The 15,956-nt window shown below is 38.2% G+C and overlaps 1 protein-coding gene across 3 annotated transcripts in view; it reads left to right on the top strand.

Moving 5' to 3' along the window:
- Positions 1-15,956, top strand: part of ocrl (OCRL inositol polyphosphate-5-phosphatase) — a 53,138-nt gene that overhangs the window by 12,850 nt on the left and 24,332 nt on the right. For 2 of the 3 annotated variants that reach the window (XM_033030555.1, XM_033030558.1), the window contains exons 3-8: positions 7,860-7,972; positions 9,196-9,234; positions 10,890-10,997; positions 12,128-12,244; positions 14,076-14,184; positions 15,310-15,474. In XM_033030555.1, coding sequence (XP_032886446.1) covers positions 7,860-7,972; positions 9,196-9,234; positions 10,890-10,997; positions 12,128-12,244; positions 14,076-14,184; positions 15,310-15,474 — 651 coding nt within the window. The remainder of the gene's footprint in view (positions 1-7,859; positions 7,973-9,195; positions 9,235-10,889; positions 10,998-12,127; positions 12,245-14,075; positions 14,185-15,309; positions 15,475-15,956) is intronic. The other variant, XM_033030557.1, reaches the window with a different exon arrangement.

Below are 15,956 nucleotides of genomic sequence, written 5' to 3' on the forward strand. Positions count from 1 at the left end.
CACAGGCCACAGAGGCAACTATTAAAGGCTAATTCGATGGGTATTTAGAATTAGGTGCGATTATTTTGGTTTTGTCATTTCCTTCCTTAATTCTCCAGTCAAGAATTTTTGCAAGTTAATTTACATTTTACATATTAACTGCCAACCAACTCTTCTGTAGAATGTAGGAAGGAAACCGGAGCTGTGAGGCAACAGCACTGCCTGCTGCACCACCGTGCCACCCATCTATCAATATGATCTGAATCGAAAGGATCCAGTGGATGTACTATGCTTATTTGCAGAAGGCGTTTGATATGTGATATATCAAAAGTCACTGGGCAAAAATTGTATTTGTTGTATCTGTTCAGTGCAGTTGTTATGATACAGCTGCGAGCCCTTTGCTAAGCCGTTTCAGAAATCATTTAAAAGTTGACACATTGGAGTCGCATGTGAACTAAGGATAGCACATTTCTTCCTTTTGAAGGAAATTAGTGATGCAAATGTTTTATGGAAATCCACTATTTTTGTAGCCACCTGTAAGCCAAGTAGGATTTTATCCATTATACTTGAAGAGAATAGTTTGTTGGTTCAATGGTACCTTTTTTGTGATATGTACCCAGATACGGTGGTAGCGGTGCTGGGTTGGTGTTGCAGGGGCCGGCCTGGTCTGGCAATGCTCTGCTGCTATAGAGTATTCAGATCTACGTCATCTCCCGGCTGCTGCAGGGCATCCAGGAGCTAACACCTCGACCCTGGTCCCACGCGGCCAGCGCTTGACCTCCGTGCGCTGTGGCCCTTCCCACAGCCTACCTTGGAATCCCCACAGCACCTCTGAGGACATAGGGAACAATGATACTTTAAAGACTGGTATACTGGGAATTATGGCTGAGAATTTGGACTGAAGAATTAATAATTTTTTCTGATCAGTTGCTGCCTCTTGTCTACTTATTGTCTAACCCTAATTATCCCCGATTCAAGGAGGTGATTGTGAGTCTGTCATATTGGTGGGTCTATAAAACAGATGGGATTAAGAAGGACATCAGCGGACAAGATGACATTTTCCATCTATCTAGTGATTTCATAATGATTATTATTGAGACTGGCTTTTTAAATTCTCATTTAATTAATTGAATTTAAATTCTGCAGATGAAATGGTGGGATTCACATTCATGCCTTGATCATTGGTTCAGAACTCTGATTGATAGTAGATATTTAGGATGTGATTTTAATATCCAGTTTAGTTACTAGTATTTAAAAATATGACTGTTTTGATTCTGTAGAAACTTATGCTGCAATAATTCTAGTTCAAGAGGAAAAGGATGCATTCTTAATATGACAGGATCCAAGCAAAGCAGGAGGCTTTGCTTGATGTAAACCCCATTCTTCAGAGGTTATAGATTCGGTAGAAAGAGGGGTAGGTGCCTTAGTGGTAACACATCTATACACTTCAATTGTTATTGGCATGAAGTTGTCCCTCAACTGTTCCTGTATTTCTAGATGTTATGGATCCTGTGGGTTCGATGCTATGTTCCCTATTTCATTCAAGTCCTGTATGTTGAATATTCGAATAGAAAAATGTGTGGGTTTTAGATATATCTATGCATTTTCTACAAATGCTCAAAATATGCAGTTCGTTAACGAACTGCGTATTATGAGCATTTGCAGAAAAATGCATAATATGGTAAGCTCTCCTTTACTGGTATTTGTGCGTCTGGATTGTCATGCAGCTGGACACATTTTCTAAGATATTAAACTCTTTTTAACATTTTCAGAATCTTAAATTTGAATTTGGTAAGCTGGGATCCGATGCAATTTTGTTCATTTGCTGGTTCCCATCAGCCTTTGACACAGCAGTGCACTGTTAATCCGTCGCATGTGTTTACATGTGGCAATTGGTTCCAGTTGTGTTCCAACAACGGCTGCATTTTCCCACCTATCCACAATGTTGGTAAGAATACTCATGCAGAAGTGCAAAGCAGAAATGTGTTCTAATGTTGAAACAGAATATGGAAATATTTAAACTAGAAAAGGGTGAAAATCATAATGTTCTTATGAACAATTTCTTGGTGGCTGTCCTATATTGATGACCTTTAGTTATGCTCTTTTCCTCAAGTGGAATTGAGGGAGAGCAGCATTGGTTCACAAGGTTAATTCCCGGGATGGCAGGACTGTCATATGCTGAGAGAATGGAGCGCTGGGCTTGTATACTCTGGAATTTAGAAGGATGAGAGGAAATCTTATTGAAACATATAAGATTATTAAGGGTTTGTGCACGCTAGAGGCAGGAATCTTGTTCCCGATGTTGGCGGGGTCCAGAACCAGGGGCCACAGTTTAAGAATAAGGAGTAAGCCATTTAGAACGGAGATGAGGAAACACTTTTTCACATAATTGTGAGTGTGGAATTCTCTGCCTCAGAGGGCGGTGGAGGCAGGTTCTCTGGATACTTTCAAGAGAGCTAGATAGGGCTCGGGTGATGTGGGGAGAAGGCAGGAACAGGGTACTGATTGTGGATGATCAGACATGATCACATTGAATGGCGGTGCTGGCTCGAGGGGCCGAATGTCCTACTCCTGCTCCTATGGTCTATTGTCTATGACGTATGAGGAATTTAATTTGCCATACAGTCATACCAGTGAAGAGCAACAAGACACCCAAATACATTTTTAACATGAACATCCACCACAGCGACTCCCCCACATTCCTCACTGTGATGGAAGGCAAAAAGAGTTCAAACTTCTTCCCTTCTTTGTTCTCCCGTGGTCGGGGAACTCGAGCCTTCCGTTGTGAGGGCGATCTTGGCTCACGCAACCAGCGGTCGAGCCTTCCACGTCGGGGCGATCAAGCTCCCATATCGGGAGGATCTCAGCTCCTCCGCGCTGGGCGATTGGACCCTGGGTCGGGGCTAGTCAAACCTCCTGCGACTTTGGAGCTTCCCAACATCAGTCTCTACCCGAGACTGCGAGCTCCTCGATGTTGAAATCTGCAGGCCGCGGTTGGAGTGCCGATCCCAAGCAAGGGATTGCAGGCTCCGATGGTAAGTCCACGGCCCCGCGATGGGGCTCAAAGTCAGTCTGGAGCAAGGCTGCCAGCTCCATGATGTTAGGCTGCAGAGTGACCGGAGATATGATCCGGAAAACAATCGCATCTCCGGCAAGGTAAGAGATTGAGAAAAGTTTCCCCCGACCCCTCCCCCACATAAAACAAACCAGAGAACATTAACACATACTTTTTAAAACACTGAAAATAACAAAAAAATGAAAAGATAGACTGTTGCCGAGGCTGCCATCGCTGACAGCGCCACCCGGTGGAATTTGCCAACATGACTCCTGCCTAAAAAAAAGGTTTCTATCCATATTTCAGTCAGCATGGGTTTATGGTTCCATAGGAACACGGTGAAAACTGCAATTCTTTTTATTCTGTTTTCTCCTTCACCTGTCTCTCACTCTTTCTCTCTTCCCACACCCTGTCTTTTTCTGCAGGATCTAGAACTTTCTGGCCCCTTCTATCTGCTTGTCATAGTTGCAGGGTACAGACAATTGGCTTGTTAAATTTCATTCAAACATCTGGATTCTCTGGCAACAAGTGATTTTCCCAGCTTGGGTTGGTGGCTGATAAGTCTGCCTTTCTGAGGAAACCTTGCAAAGATTTCTAACATTAACCCACCGACTCCATGGGTAAGGTATAGTGACTTTTTTCATGCAAGTTACATGTTATTTCTTTACCTCCATAGTTAACTTGATGAAAAAGAAATATTCAAACAAACTTAGATATTTTGTAGGCTTTGTTGTATCTCCTACTTGGATAACGTTAGTGTTTTAAAAAATATAACCACAAATTTTGCATAATCATTTCATTCTGCTGATTAGCAACTGAATCAAATCTCTTTAGAGGTAATCTGATAAGTATTGTACCTCAGCATTATCAATCATTAATTTTCATGCAATAGACAATTGATATGCTTAAATTTAAGAGTTCCAAATCAAAATACTGCAGATATGAGAAATCTGAAATGAAACAAGTTGCTGGATGATAATAAGAAAGTAGTAAAATCTCAGTCTTGTTATGAAAATGATAAATAAGGCTCAATCTAGAGATAGTAATGCATTTGTGTATTTGGCCACGTTCCCTTGTTAAGCTTAGACATGGATGAGATCATACTGGAAATACAATGTAATTTAAAGAATACGGAATGCAATTCTGGCCAGTGCTTACAAAAAAAGGGTTTTAGTGCAAAGTGTGAGAATATTGCCAGGGAGGTCTTCTAAGAATACGTATTGGGATTTCCAGCAGAAAGGAGATTGAGGGGCGTTTAAAACAATAAATAAATGCTTTGTTTAGGTAAGGCGGATTGAAGCGGTATTTATTTCCTTTGGGGGCATAGATTTAAGATAATTGGAGCAGGGATCAATGCGTGGGCCCCAGTGGCTTGTGATCTATGACAATAGTTGACTGAGGGGATCAAGTATCGAGTTTTCACGTTTGCTGATGATGAAGACCTCATAGGGGCAGGATGTAAAAAGGCTTCATGGCTATGTGGACGTGCTGAGTTAGTGATCGGGAACATGATAAATGCAATATAATGTGAAAAAAAAACATATCCACTTTGGCACAAAAAGTAAAAAATGGTGAGAGATTGGGAATGCTGATATTTAAATGAACAGATAACTTATTCAACCAGTATGGGTGTCGTGGGGCAAATGGCTTTCTCCTGCGCCTCAAATATCTATGATCCTATGATAATCCTGGAAGGTAATAATTTTGAGGTAAATTACATCCAGGTCAATGGCAATCCATGCTGTTGGTTGTAAACATTTCAAGATTGAAATTTTTTCTGACAATTTCTGTAGCTCAAAAATAGTTTTGCAGTGAAAATTTATGCTTCCAAATTAGATATTCCATTATTTGAATTGTGGCCAAATAATGGAACAAAACAACTTTACATTGAAATGCTGACTTTACTGGTAGTTACATTTTATCCTCATCTTTTCTTTAAGTATCATTCGCATTGCTTATTTTGAGCTTTGCTTTGGTTGCATTTTGGAACACTGAAGTATTTTTTTTTTTTTTTTTTTTTTTATTTTATTAGAAGTAAGTACAGTCATATGGCACCAAAGTGCCTAATATATATTTTCATAATACATTTTATGTACAGCTTCTTTTTTTTTTTTTGTTACATTGAAAAAAGATTAGAATAAGAAAAAGAAGTTAGATAGTAAAGGATAGAAAGATGTGAAATATATAGTGTGTGAAGAAAGAAAACGAGTAAATGAAGAAAGTTGAGAAAGAGAAAATAGAGAAAATAAAATAAAATAAAAAAGAAAAGGAGATCATTATTTATAATCTTGACCAACCCTCGTCCAGTCCTGAAACAGTTCTTTTACAATTGTGTTGCACCATATGATTCCAAAAAAACGACGAATGGAGACCAACTCGTTATGAATTGGTCTGATTTATCTATTAGGAGGAATCGCATTTCCTCAAGATGAGCGGTGTCCAACATACTTGCAATCCACATTTTAAGCGTTGGTATTGATGTACCCTTCCAAAATTTAAGTATTAATTTATTTGCTATTATTAAACCATAGTTAAGGAATAGATTTTGAGATGTGTTCAATTTATTCCCCTTCCATTACGCCAAATATAATCATTTCAGCATTAGGTTCCATTCTTGTCTTGAATAATTTTGTAAATATTTCAAAAATATCATTCCAAAATCTATAAAGTTTTATGCAAGAAACTAAGGAGTGTGTTATAGTTGCCTTTTGGGCTAGACATTTATCACAAGTGGCGGATATATTTGGATAAAATTTGTTCAATCTTCTACTGAAGTAGTTAATAAAACAAAAAATAGTGCTTGTCAAAAATAGTTGAAGTAGCCCATGTTGTTTGTGCTGACCATGATGCCAATCTAAACTAATCCGATCCATCTACACATGGTCAACATCCTTCCATTGCCTGCCTGTTCATGTGCCTGTCTAACTGCCATTCAATCATTGCTGATGTATCTGTTTCTGCCACCTCCCCTGGCAAAACGTTTCAGGCACCTACCACTCGCTGTAAAAAACAAAAATGATCCTTGTGAAATCTCCTTTAAACCTTCCCTCTCTCGCTTTAAATCTATGTCTTCTATTTAACATTTCAACCCTGGGGAAATAGACCGGCTAGGCTATCCATGCCTCTCATAATTTTGTGGTACTTTCTATCGAGTCACCCCTCAGTCTCTGATGCTCTGGAGAAAACTATCTAAATTTGTCCATCCTCCGTTTTTTGCTAATACTCTTTAATCCAGGAAACATGCTGGTGAACCTAATCTGCACCCTCTTCAAAGTCGGCACATCTTTCTCCTTGACAGTACAGTTCTGTTCATTATATAAACAAGACATATTTCTAATTATTTCCTGTCCTTAGTAGTGTCAATTTGACAAGCCCGATGTGTTGACAGATACAGATGGCTGTAACTTTATGGAGGTAATTTGATTCCTTTTGTTCCAGGTTCTTGGGACAAACTGGAATTGGTGCTCGAAGAAGCAAAGGTCACTGATTCAAGTCATTTTTGACAAATAACACAGAAGTAACTCAATTGCTAGTTAACAGTTTACATTTGTAAAGCTTTGTCCACCATCACTAGAAGCGAACAAAGTAAATTGGTCGACAAAAATGCTGGCAAAACTCAATGGGTGAGGCAGCATCTATGGAGCAAAGGAAATAGGCAACGTTTCGGTTCGAGACCCTTCTTCTGACTGGTGCGAGGGGGGGGGGGGGCGGGGGCGGGAAGAAGAAAGGAAGAGGCGGAGACAGTGGGCTGAGGGAGAGCTGAGAAGTGGAGGAGAAAGCAGGGACTACCTGAAATTAGAGAAGTCAATGTTCATACCGCTGGGGTGTAAAGTGCCCAAGCGAAATATGAGGTGCTGCTACTCCAATTTACGGTTGTCCTCACTCTGGCTATGGAGGAGGCCCAAGTAAATTGGTAGTTCTTCGTGTTTCACTGTGTGTTTCTGTAAGGCTAATTGGATCTAATGTGAGTAGCGAATTTAGGAAGGCTCTCTGCATTAAGAGGGCTAAATTGGTTATAGTACAAGTTCCATAAGGAACTAGAGAATCATCTAAAAGTTGCTTTGAAAATTGACATACAAAAAAGCTGTCAATGTTTCCATGCAACTTCCCCACAATAATTGGAAACCATTGTTTCATAAGCTGCAATTTGGTTATGGCTATTGAAATTTGCACGCAAACTCCTCCGACACTTGTTAAACAATGTAAAATGCAGCCTTTAGTATATTTAACTTACAATAATAAATGTGTTGCTATTGAAAAGACTTTTGTTTTTGATAATAGTGCAGAAACATAACTTTGTGCTTGTGAGTTTGAAATTTCTAACCCTGAAGCCCCTTTCTTCCATTGGCGCAAATGTTTCTATAACACAATTTTCTCTGATTCTTAGAAACGAATCTATCATATTATTGAATTGCCTGTATGCAAAGGTTCACGGCCTATCTAACATGCAGCAATTGTATGTTCAATGTAATTGGTATTTTACATCTTCCATTTGGCTATATGCTCTCAAGACACTCTCCTTTGAGCATGAATTGCTTGGAGATCATTGTACCACTTTTTATTGTACGATTTAATCTTATCGATAAGGAATATCTATAATAATTTTGAGTGCACTTGGATATCACAATATAAAAACCATATTGCTGAAGTGGGATGCCAGTTCATTTTGTGATACACTATCAAGATATTATGAATTAGAAAATGATATTAAATGCAATTAAGAGGGCGATCAATAGACATTCTGGTATTGCAGATTAAAAACTTGTCATGTGATGCTGTACATTTGTTTTCTCTAATGATCGTAGTTATTAATTAATTTATTTAGTGGTGAATGTTGTTATTACAGTTTATCCATCTCTACAATTCCGGAAGAAAATGCTGGAACAATCAGTTGCCAGACTGTGATCCCCATTAATAACCAGTTCCGCATTATTCAAGGTATAAAAAGTATAAACCGCGAGACCTCTTTATATTGCATGTTCCTTTTACATTTTGATATTTATACAATTTATATCTCTAATAATTTTGATGAGCTTGACTCTATGTACTATAACATATTCTAAAATTTTAAAGTATTGGGAATTGTGTTATTTGTATGATGCTGTGTACCATGATGTGGAGAAATACAAAATGAGTTATCTTGGCTTCAGCTAAGTTGTTGAGTAGCTGTGGCGCAAAAACCAAACCCTGACCATCAGTAAAAAAGAAAATATTTTTTTTAAATCAGTGTTGGCATCGGACCGCCACTTTAGATCCTACAACTATCAAGCTGAAAGAAAGATTTATTTGAGTATAGCTAACACCTTTCCTTTTAAAACAACTCTGTCTTGGCTCTCTTCAGATAATCTAATGTCATCCTTTATGTTCACTTTGACCATCAGCCTAAATCTGATTTTTTGACATTTCCAAGCTCTCTCAAAGTATTATGTTCACTTTCTTGTTTTCTGCTGTGCCTGATTTTGTCCATGGTGAATTGTCCTTTTATTGTCCTTGATGTTTTCTGCATTTTCTTCCATTGTTCTTAAGCTGCACCTATGTAATTCAGCTTTTATACACTACTAAGCAGTTGGCATGGTGGCTTTTCTTAATCTCGTCATCTCCAGGCTACCTCTTTCTGCATCTGGGAATCAGGTTGATAATATGAACTTTACTCTTAACCCAAGCATTGTATTTGTTAATAGACTACTTGTTATGAATGTTTTATGTGTTTTTTACAAATGAGTCATATGGTCTTGAATTGGAAATCAGGAAGAGTAAAACAGAGTTTTTGCTACCTAGTATAACATCTGTTCTTTTGTTATTCAATTGTTTTATCTTACCGTATCCACTTCTCCCTTGTTGTGCTCCACACACCGATACCTCAATTAACTCCAGGAAACTCCACTGCCACTCTTCCTTCAATTCTCCCAAGACATATTTGTTCATTGACTTACCTTGACTCCTGGTCCTCAATGCACTGGAGTATAAACATTCTGTCCCTGCCACATTTCTTCATGGTCATCAGAAATGATTTGAGATACCTTGTATCAGTGATATCCATCCACAAGCGCTTTTTGTAGTTTAAACAGTTGTCACTGTACATTACTACATTAGAAGAATTTGACTCTAATGCTGCAAACTTTCAGATTATTCTTGATAACCTGAGAATGTTTCACTTTCAGAGGCTGAAGAGGCTCTTTTGATTGATGATCCTTTTACACGTGAGTTCCTATTTTTTGTTTCATCGTAAGAATGGCCATTGGTTGAATTAATAATCCTTGCAATTTCTAGCAAGTAAATCTTGGAATAGACTTGGGAGGCAGATATCCCTCATTTGCCCAGTTAATTTCTAGAGGATTTCATGGTTTTTGTTCATCTATTAACCTACCAGTGCTAGCTCCCTCTTGCACCTTCTGCATGTGTTTATGTTCCCATCAAGGGTAAAGAATATTGAAACATGAAAGCTCAATTCTTTAAGTTTCTTCTGGGTTAAGAAGCTTCTCTGAATGCTCAACTTCCCATTATTTTAATAAATTTAAGTTGAAGATAATGCAGTGTAACCTTTTTTTCTCTCAGGGATTACCATGGCTGGTTCTCTAAATCAGAATATCTGAATGCTTGCCTTGGTCATTCTTGGCAACTGATTTAGCTTTAGCAAAATAGTGAAAATTCAGCCACGCTGAAGTATTCAAGGCATCTTCTTTCCTCTGGAGAAGATGTTTTGAAGATTTCTGTCAATCTGAACGTTGAATTGCTCCTATCTGTGGGGAAAGGAGACAGGGTTTCCAACTAAGGTGGATTGATTTTCCATAAGTTAGAAGAAAAATTATTTCCATTTTCCTGTAAGCATGCTGCTAACTTAGCTGATACATTTATATCAATGTCTGAAGAAGGGTCTCGACCCGGAATGTCACCCATTGCTTCTCTCCAGAGATGCTGCATGTCCCGCTGAGTTACTCCAGCATTTTGTGTCTACCTTTCATTGATATAAATTTTTCTTCTATTAATGTTTTTCCAGTTTTCCTAGGATAAAGCACTTGATTGCAATTGCATGGGGAATTCTTGCCATGTCATTCATCAGAGTCAGCTTGCTTCCTTGGGAAGTGTAGTTCGGTTGTGATTTTAAACTTTGCAGTTGAGGACTTAAGTGTGTAATTTAGGCTTATGGTCCAAGTCACACGGTTGAAGTGTGCTTGGAAGAGCCTATACACATTTAATTGCTAGTTCAGTGAAAATTTGAGTTAATATTACCGAAGGATAACTTGCAGCAGAACAGCCAGTTATGATACCAACAGTTTATTAACTGAAATTGTTGCATTCAAGGTTTGGACCCAAGACACAGAATCTCATCTTTCTTGAGCTTGTCTAAGACTTTCTTAGAACAGTGCAGGAAGCTACATGTCAGATTGAGAATTAAAATAATGGGCAATTGGAATCAATGGGTTGCCCCTGCAGACTGAGTGCAGGTGCTCTGCAAAGACATCACTCAATCTGCATTTGGTTTCTCCGGGGTAGAGTAGATTATTAAACAAAGTTCTGAATGCAATATACTAGATTGGAATAAATGAAAGTGAATTGTTGCATCGCCAGATAGTCCCTATATAGGTGGGAAGCAATAAAGTCAGAGTAGGTGCTGTATCTCCTGCATTTACACCAAAGTAACTTAATTTCCGTTTGTAGATTACATCAGACTTTGTATAATGCTTCCTACAGAACCGCTCACTATCCTATTGCCATTACAGCCACAACGTGTTTTTGGTATCTACAAATCTAATTTTGCAAATGCTAACTTTGTTAGCCTCCCAAATTTAAATATCTTTAAAGTTTTATTATACTGTGTCAACAATGCCTAATATTAATGCATTGTATTGTTTAGGCTTATGTAGGATCCGTGTACAAGGTGATCAGGCTAATTGCAACTTTGAACTACCAGATGACGAGTTCTGCCTCAACTTTCTCACTGAAGTAAAAAGGATTCAGCAAGGTAGACGAGCTTTGAATTTTAAATCAAAGAAAGGAAAAAAATCTTTTTTTTACAGATGAAGACCCTTTTTTACCCCCACAGTGAACAGTCTAGTAAAATGCTCGAAAGATCTGTTTAAATGCAAGATGTAATTGTCAAGAAGATATTATAATGACTTGCTCCTTCCACCAGTTTGTTTTTTGCTCTATTATAATGGTCCTAACTTGTGAGTGATAGAAATTAAATTGCTTTTGTTCTCTAAATTAGGTATTCTATGCCTCGGCCCTGTCCCTATTGTTGTACTTTGACCAGCCTGCTGTTTTATAACTTCCCTGTAGTTATAATCTTTATGTGATTGGTGTCACACTGCATATTTATTTTGTGCACTGTAACATCTTGGTAATCATAGTACTTCCCTGTTGCAGTCAGGCTGTTGCAGTTCATTAGAAAGGGTTTGGGGGTAATGCTCAAAGAGACCATATTCCTTGCCTTTCAGATGCCCAATTTAAGTTAAATTTAATGATTTCACTTAGCAGTTAGTTATAAACAAAACAGATTGATTGGTTAGACTTTAAAGGAATTTGAAAATGTGTTTTAAATTTTTGCAGGTAAATTTAATGTGACTATCTCAGCTTATGAAGTACAGGTATTAATTTGTTGTGTTTGGTTTAAAGCAGTATTGCTAAAGGTGAATAGTTAATGGCAAGCAGCTATGTGTTGGAATACTTTTGTTGCGTGTTCGGGTGATATTTGCAAAGTTTAATATGAGAGCTGTTAGTAATGTATGCAGAATGCAGAAATGACCTTCACTATTTCACTGATGATGAGAATGAATGATTTAATAATAATAATAATAATAATTTGTTTATAGGGACAGTGCATATTAATGAACATTTGCATGTAAATATGCGAGATTGTAGCCAATCAGTAGCTAATTTCCGTCTCTAGTCCCAGGCAAAGGTAGGTGAAGTGTCTTGCCCAAGGACACAACGACAGTACACACTCCAAGCAGGATTCGAACCGGCCACCTTCAGGTTGCCAGCCGAACACTTAGCCCATTGTGCCATCTGTCGGCCTAAGAAGGTAATTTGAGTTTTATGAAACGGTTGACACTTCTGTTGGTCTTTTTTTCTTCCTCTATTCAAATACAGCTACATTTAAAAACACTGGTGTGGATAAAGTAATGATGGATCCATTTGGGTTGGAATCAACTAATTGGCCCCAGATTGGCATGCTAAATAGCAAAGGAAGCGGAGCAGGTAAATCAGGTAAAGTCCAAGTTTCTATTCGGCAAATGTCTAGAAAATACAGGGTTGGTTAAGTACCAGTGTAGAATCTGAACATATCTTCTCAGATTAATTGGAAGGGAAAAGCTTAAATAGCTGGATGTTCTAATTTGATTTAAGAATTGTTTGTTGTTTTGTTGCTAAAGCCAAACGGAAGTTAAATATTTTAGCTTTTCATTCGCCTTCATGTACATACTCAAATCGGAGGTTAATGTTCAAAAATAAATAAGGCAAATGCTCAATGTTGGTTGATCATGTATTAAACAGTGAAATGAGGAAGTTCCACCTTCAAAGCACCCTTTGTGAGCAACAAATATATCTGGCTTCCAGAAAGATTTGAAAACTGCTGAAAATGAACTAAATGTTTTTACACTGAAATGAATTAAAACACTTCAATAATTAAATGCATCAAACCAAAGAAATAATTTGCAACAACAGATTTGCAGCCATACTTCCTGCAACTCCACTACCCCACCCTCCCCGTTTAAAATTAATGGGGTAACCAGTCTTAACGTTATGTTGGATCCATGAGAACAGCATTTCGTTCAGACCGAAAGGTCTGAATGACAAATAAAGGATTCAATTCAATTCAATTTCAATCTCAACAAGATCCTGTTCTGCTGATGAATGGGAAGTCCAGCAACAGAGACTGTTTAAACATATGGTCCAACTAATGGTAAGTAATTTTTGGACTTCAGTGACTACTGTATGTGCCGATATTTGAAAATACCAGCTGTTCCAACCAGCAGAATCAGGGCCATTTTTAGGGAGAGTGACCGAGTGGAAGACAAATGAAACGTGGTAAATGAAAGGAATCTGAATAGCAACGAATGGGGTTTGCACCATTTCACCATTGCTAACTCCCTTCCCATACCCATACTAAGCTTTATGTCCTTGGTCTCCTCCATTTCCAGAATGAGGCCACAAACAAACTGGAGGAACAGCACATCATATCCGTGTGGTTAACTTACAACCCAACAGTTTGAACAATGAATTCTCCAATTTCCAAGTAATACCTCCCCTAACTGCAATGTGCAAACATTTCTCCCACCCTCCCAGTCTCCTCCTTTCTCCTCCTTCCAGTGGTGGTCTCCCATGTCCGAGACCCCCAATTCCCCTCTATGCAACCTCTTTCTTCCCCCTTCCCAACCTCCTATCCACTTTCAACTATATCCCTCCCTCTGGCTTTATGCTGCACTCCCCTATTCATATCTTATGCCCTTTTGTCTCCTTTTCACCTCCAGCCAATGTCACGTATTCTACCCATCTGTCAAACAACTCTCACCTGCATCCACCTATCAAGCTTTGTCCAGCCTTGCCTCTTTTCTAGCTTTCTCCTCACTAGTCCAATCAATCTGAAGAAGTCTCCCGACCCGAAACGTCATCTGTCTATTTCCTCCACAGATGCTACCTGACCTGCAGAGTTCCTCCAGCCCTTTGTGGTTTGCTCGTGAGTTTTACACCAATCTCCAACCTACTGTACCTTAATCTTCTTTGGCGATTAACTCCACTGCAGTTGTCTGATGACTTATTTCCTCTGCAGTCAACCAGCCTCTCAGTTGCCAGACATAAAACAGAATAATATCAGGATCCAATTTACATTTTTTTAAATCTGCAATCATTTAGTGTTTTAGCATTTCCAGGTTTCCTGGCTATAATTATGATCTCTTGCTTGCTCAACATATCATGGTCATTAACCACCTTGGTTAAATCTGCCAGATTCTCACAGCTTTCTAGAAACATTGGTAAACATGTGTGAATGTTTAAGGATAACTTTTAAAATAGTTTACATTGCCATTTTCTTCTCCATTAGAGTTTGGGTTTGATGATGATTTCATTGATGTTTTAAATCTGGAAAAGAAGAATCAACAGAATCAAGCTGGAAACAAAGTTGCACCTGTGGCAGTCTCTGCTCGTACCAAGTAAATAACTAATTTATTAATTGACCACTGAGATTAATTGGAGCAATAGTTGACCTACAAACATTGGTCTTGGCATAATTGGACTAGGGTGAGAAGAGAAATCAACTAGGATTTCATGCTGTTGTCGTGTTGCTGTAAGAGAATTAAATCAAATTCAACCACAATTTATATTGTTAGGAATTTTAAAAAATCAAGCAAATTTCTTCCTCCGACACCTGAAATTCTTGGCTCCTTGCAGCTGCATCAGCTGATCAGCATATGATGTCTTGCTTCTGGCAGCTGTTCGTGCCTGAGCAGAAAATGTGATTGTCATTGGTCAATTGAAAACAAGAAAAGATAAAAACAATTCTGTACACTTTCAAAAAAGAATTGATATTTTCCCAAGATTTTTAGGTTATTGGAGTTTTTATCAGCTCTTGCATCATAACCAGCTCTCTGCAGCAAAAAGGGACTGTGAGCAGTCATAACACTTTCTGTGCCATCCAACAGAAATTGAGTGAAGAATTGCGTGAGGAATCTTTGATCCATCATGCCGGTTCTGGATTACTTTTGTCAGATTTTCTTGGCATGCCGACACTATCATAAAGCCATTTCTAGTCTTTTTCTTCACAGTTTCCTTTTACACAGAGGGTGGTGGGGGTTGTTATGGAGGTAGATAAAATAGTGAAGTTTGAGAGACTTTTGAACAGGCACGTGGAAGTGCAGGGTATAAAGGGATATGGATCATGTGCAGGCAAAATGAGATCAGTTCAGCTAGGCATCATGTTCAGCACAAACATGGTGGGCCAAAGAGTCCATGCCTGTGCTGTACTATTCTATGTTCTAAAGCAATTAGTTCTCTATGATTACTTCAATTCATTTAGATTGAATTTAAGTTTTTTTAAATTAACTCCATTATTGTGTTTACATATAAAGAAATAAAGATTCCTGTCATTGAAAAAAACATATTCCCAATAGGCAATAATGTTAAAGCTTGCATGATCTACGAATTTTTTTTCCACATGACAATATTTCTGAAGGAAGCATTTGTTAACTGCTGTTGACAGCTGTTGCTCCCTATTATCTGTTCTTGGTGTTTCCCACCTGCACTTTAAAACAGCACTTATCTTTTTTTTTTTAATGTAGCAAACCATTATCTGAAAAAGATGGGTCATGGAATGGACAACCAAGAGTATCCAACACAATGCGGAAGCTATTTGAACCAAGTAATCAGTCGTTAGCCAGAGAAGGTCTGATTAAACATTGTCTAGCAAAACGTGAAAAAGACTTTGTCGACTTTCAAGATTTTAGGTCTGTACAAATCACCTTATCATATGGAATTGTAAGGTTGTTAATGCACAAGTTCAGAGTTGGCTAGATAATTCCAGTCCATTTCCCTAATGTTCATTGTGGTGTGTAGATTTTTATCCCACTAATTTAGGTTTGTTTTCTTTTGAGAACTCGAGCAAACTAACGTTTCATGTTTATTATCTTGGGAAGTGAGAAATCGCAGTCAAACAAATTTGATTTGAAGGAAAGCATTCAACCAAATGTTGTTAAAGAAGACTCTTTGGTCTAGCTAATATTCATTGATTTCTTTCTATGGCACCATGTTCCTGTTAACTCAGCCATTGAATAAAAACATCGGTTTTGTACTTTCATAAGGATTCAGGGCCTTAATAGCAATCTTAATCCTTCATGGAACAGTATTTTAATTCCTTTTCATGAGAATTCTATATTTAATCAGCTGTAGGCTCTTGATCCTTAATTTGTTCTAAATTTTGCAGGACCTT

The sequence above is a fragment of the Amblyraja radiata genome, chromosome 12 (assembly GCF_010909765.2).
Source record: "Amblyraja radiata isolate CabotCenter1 chromosome 12, sAmbRad1.1.pri, whole genome shotgun sequence".
Lineage (NCBI taxonomy): Eukaryota > Metazoa > Chordata > Chondrichthyes > Rajiformes > Rajidae > Amblyraja > Amblyraja radiata.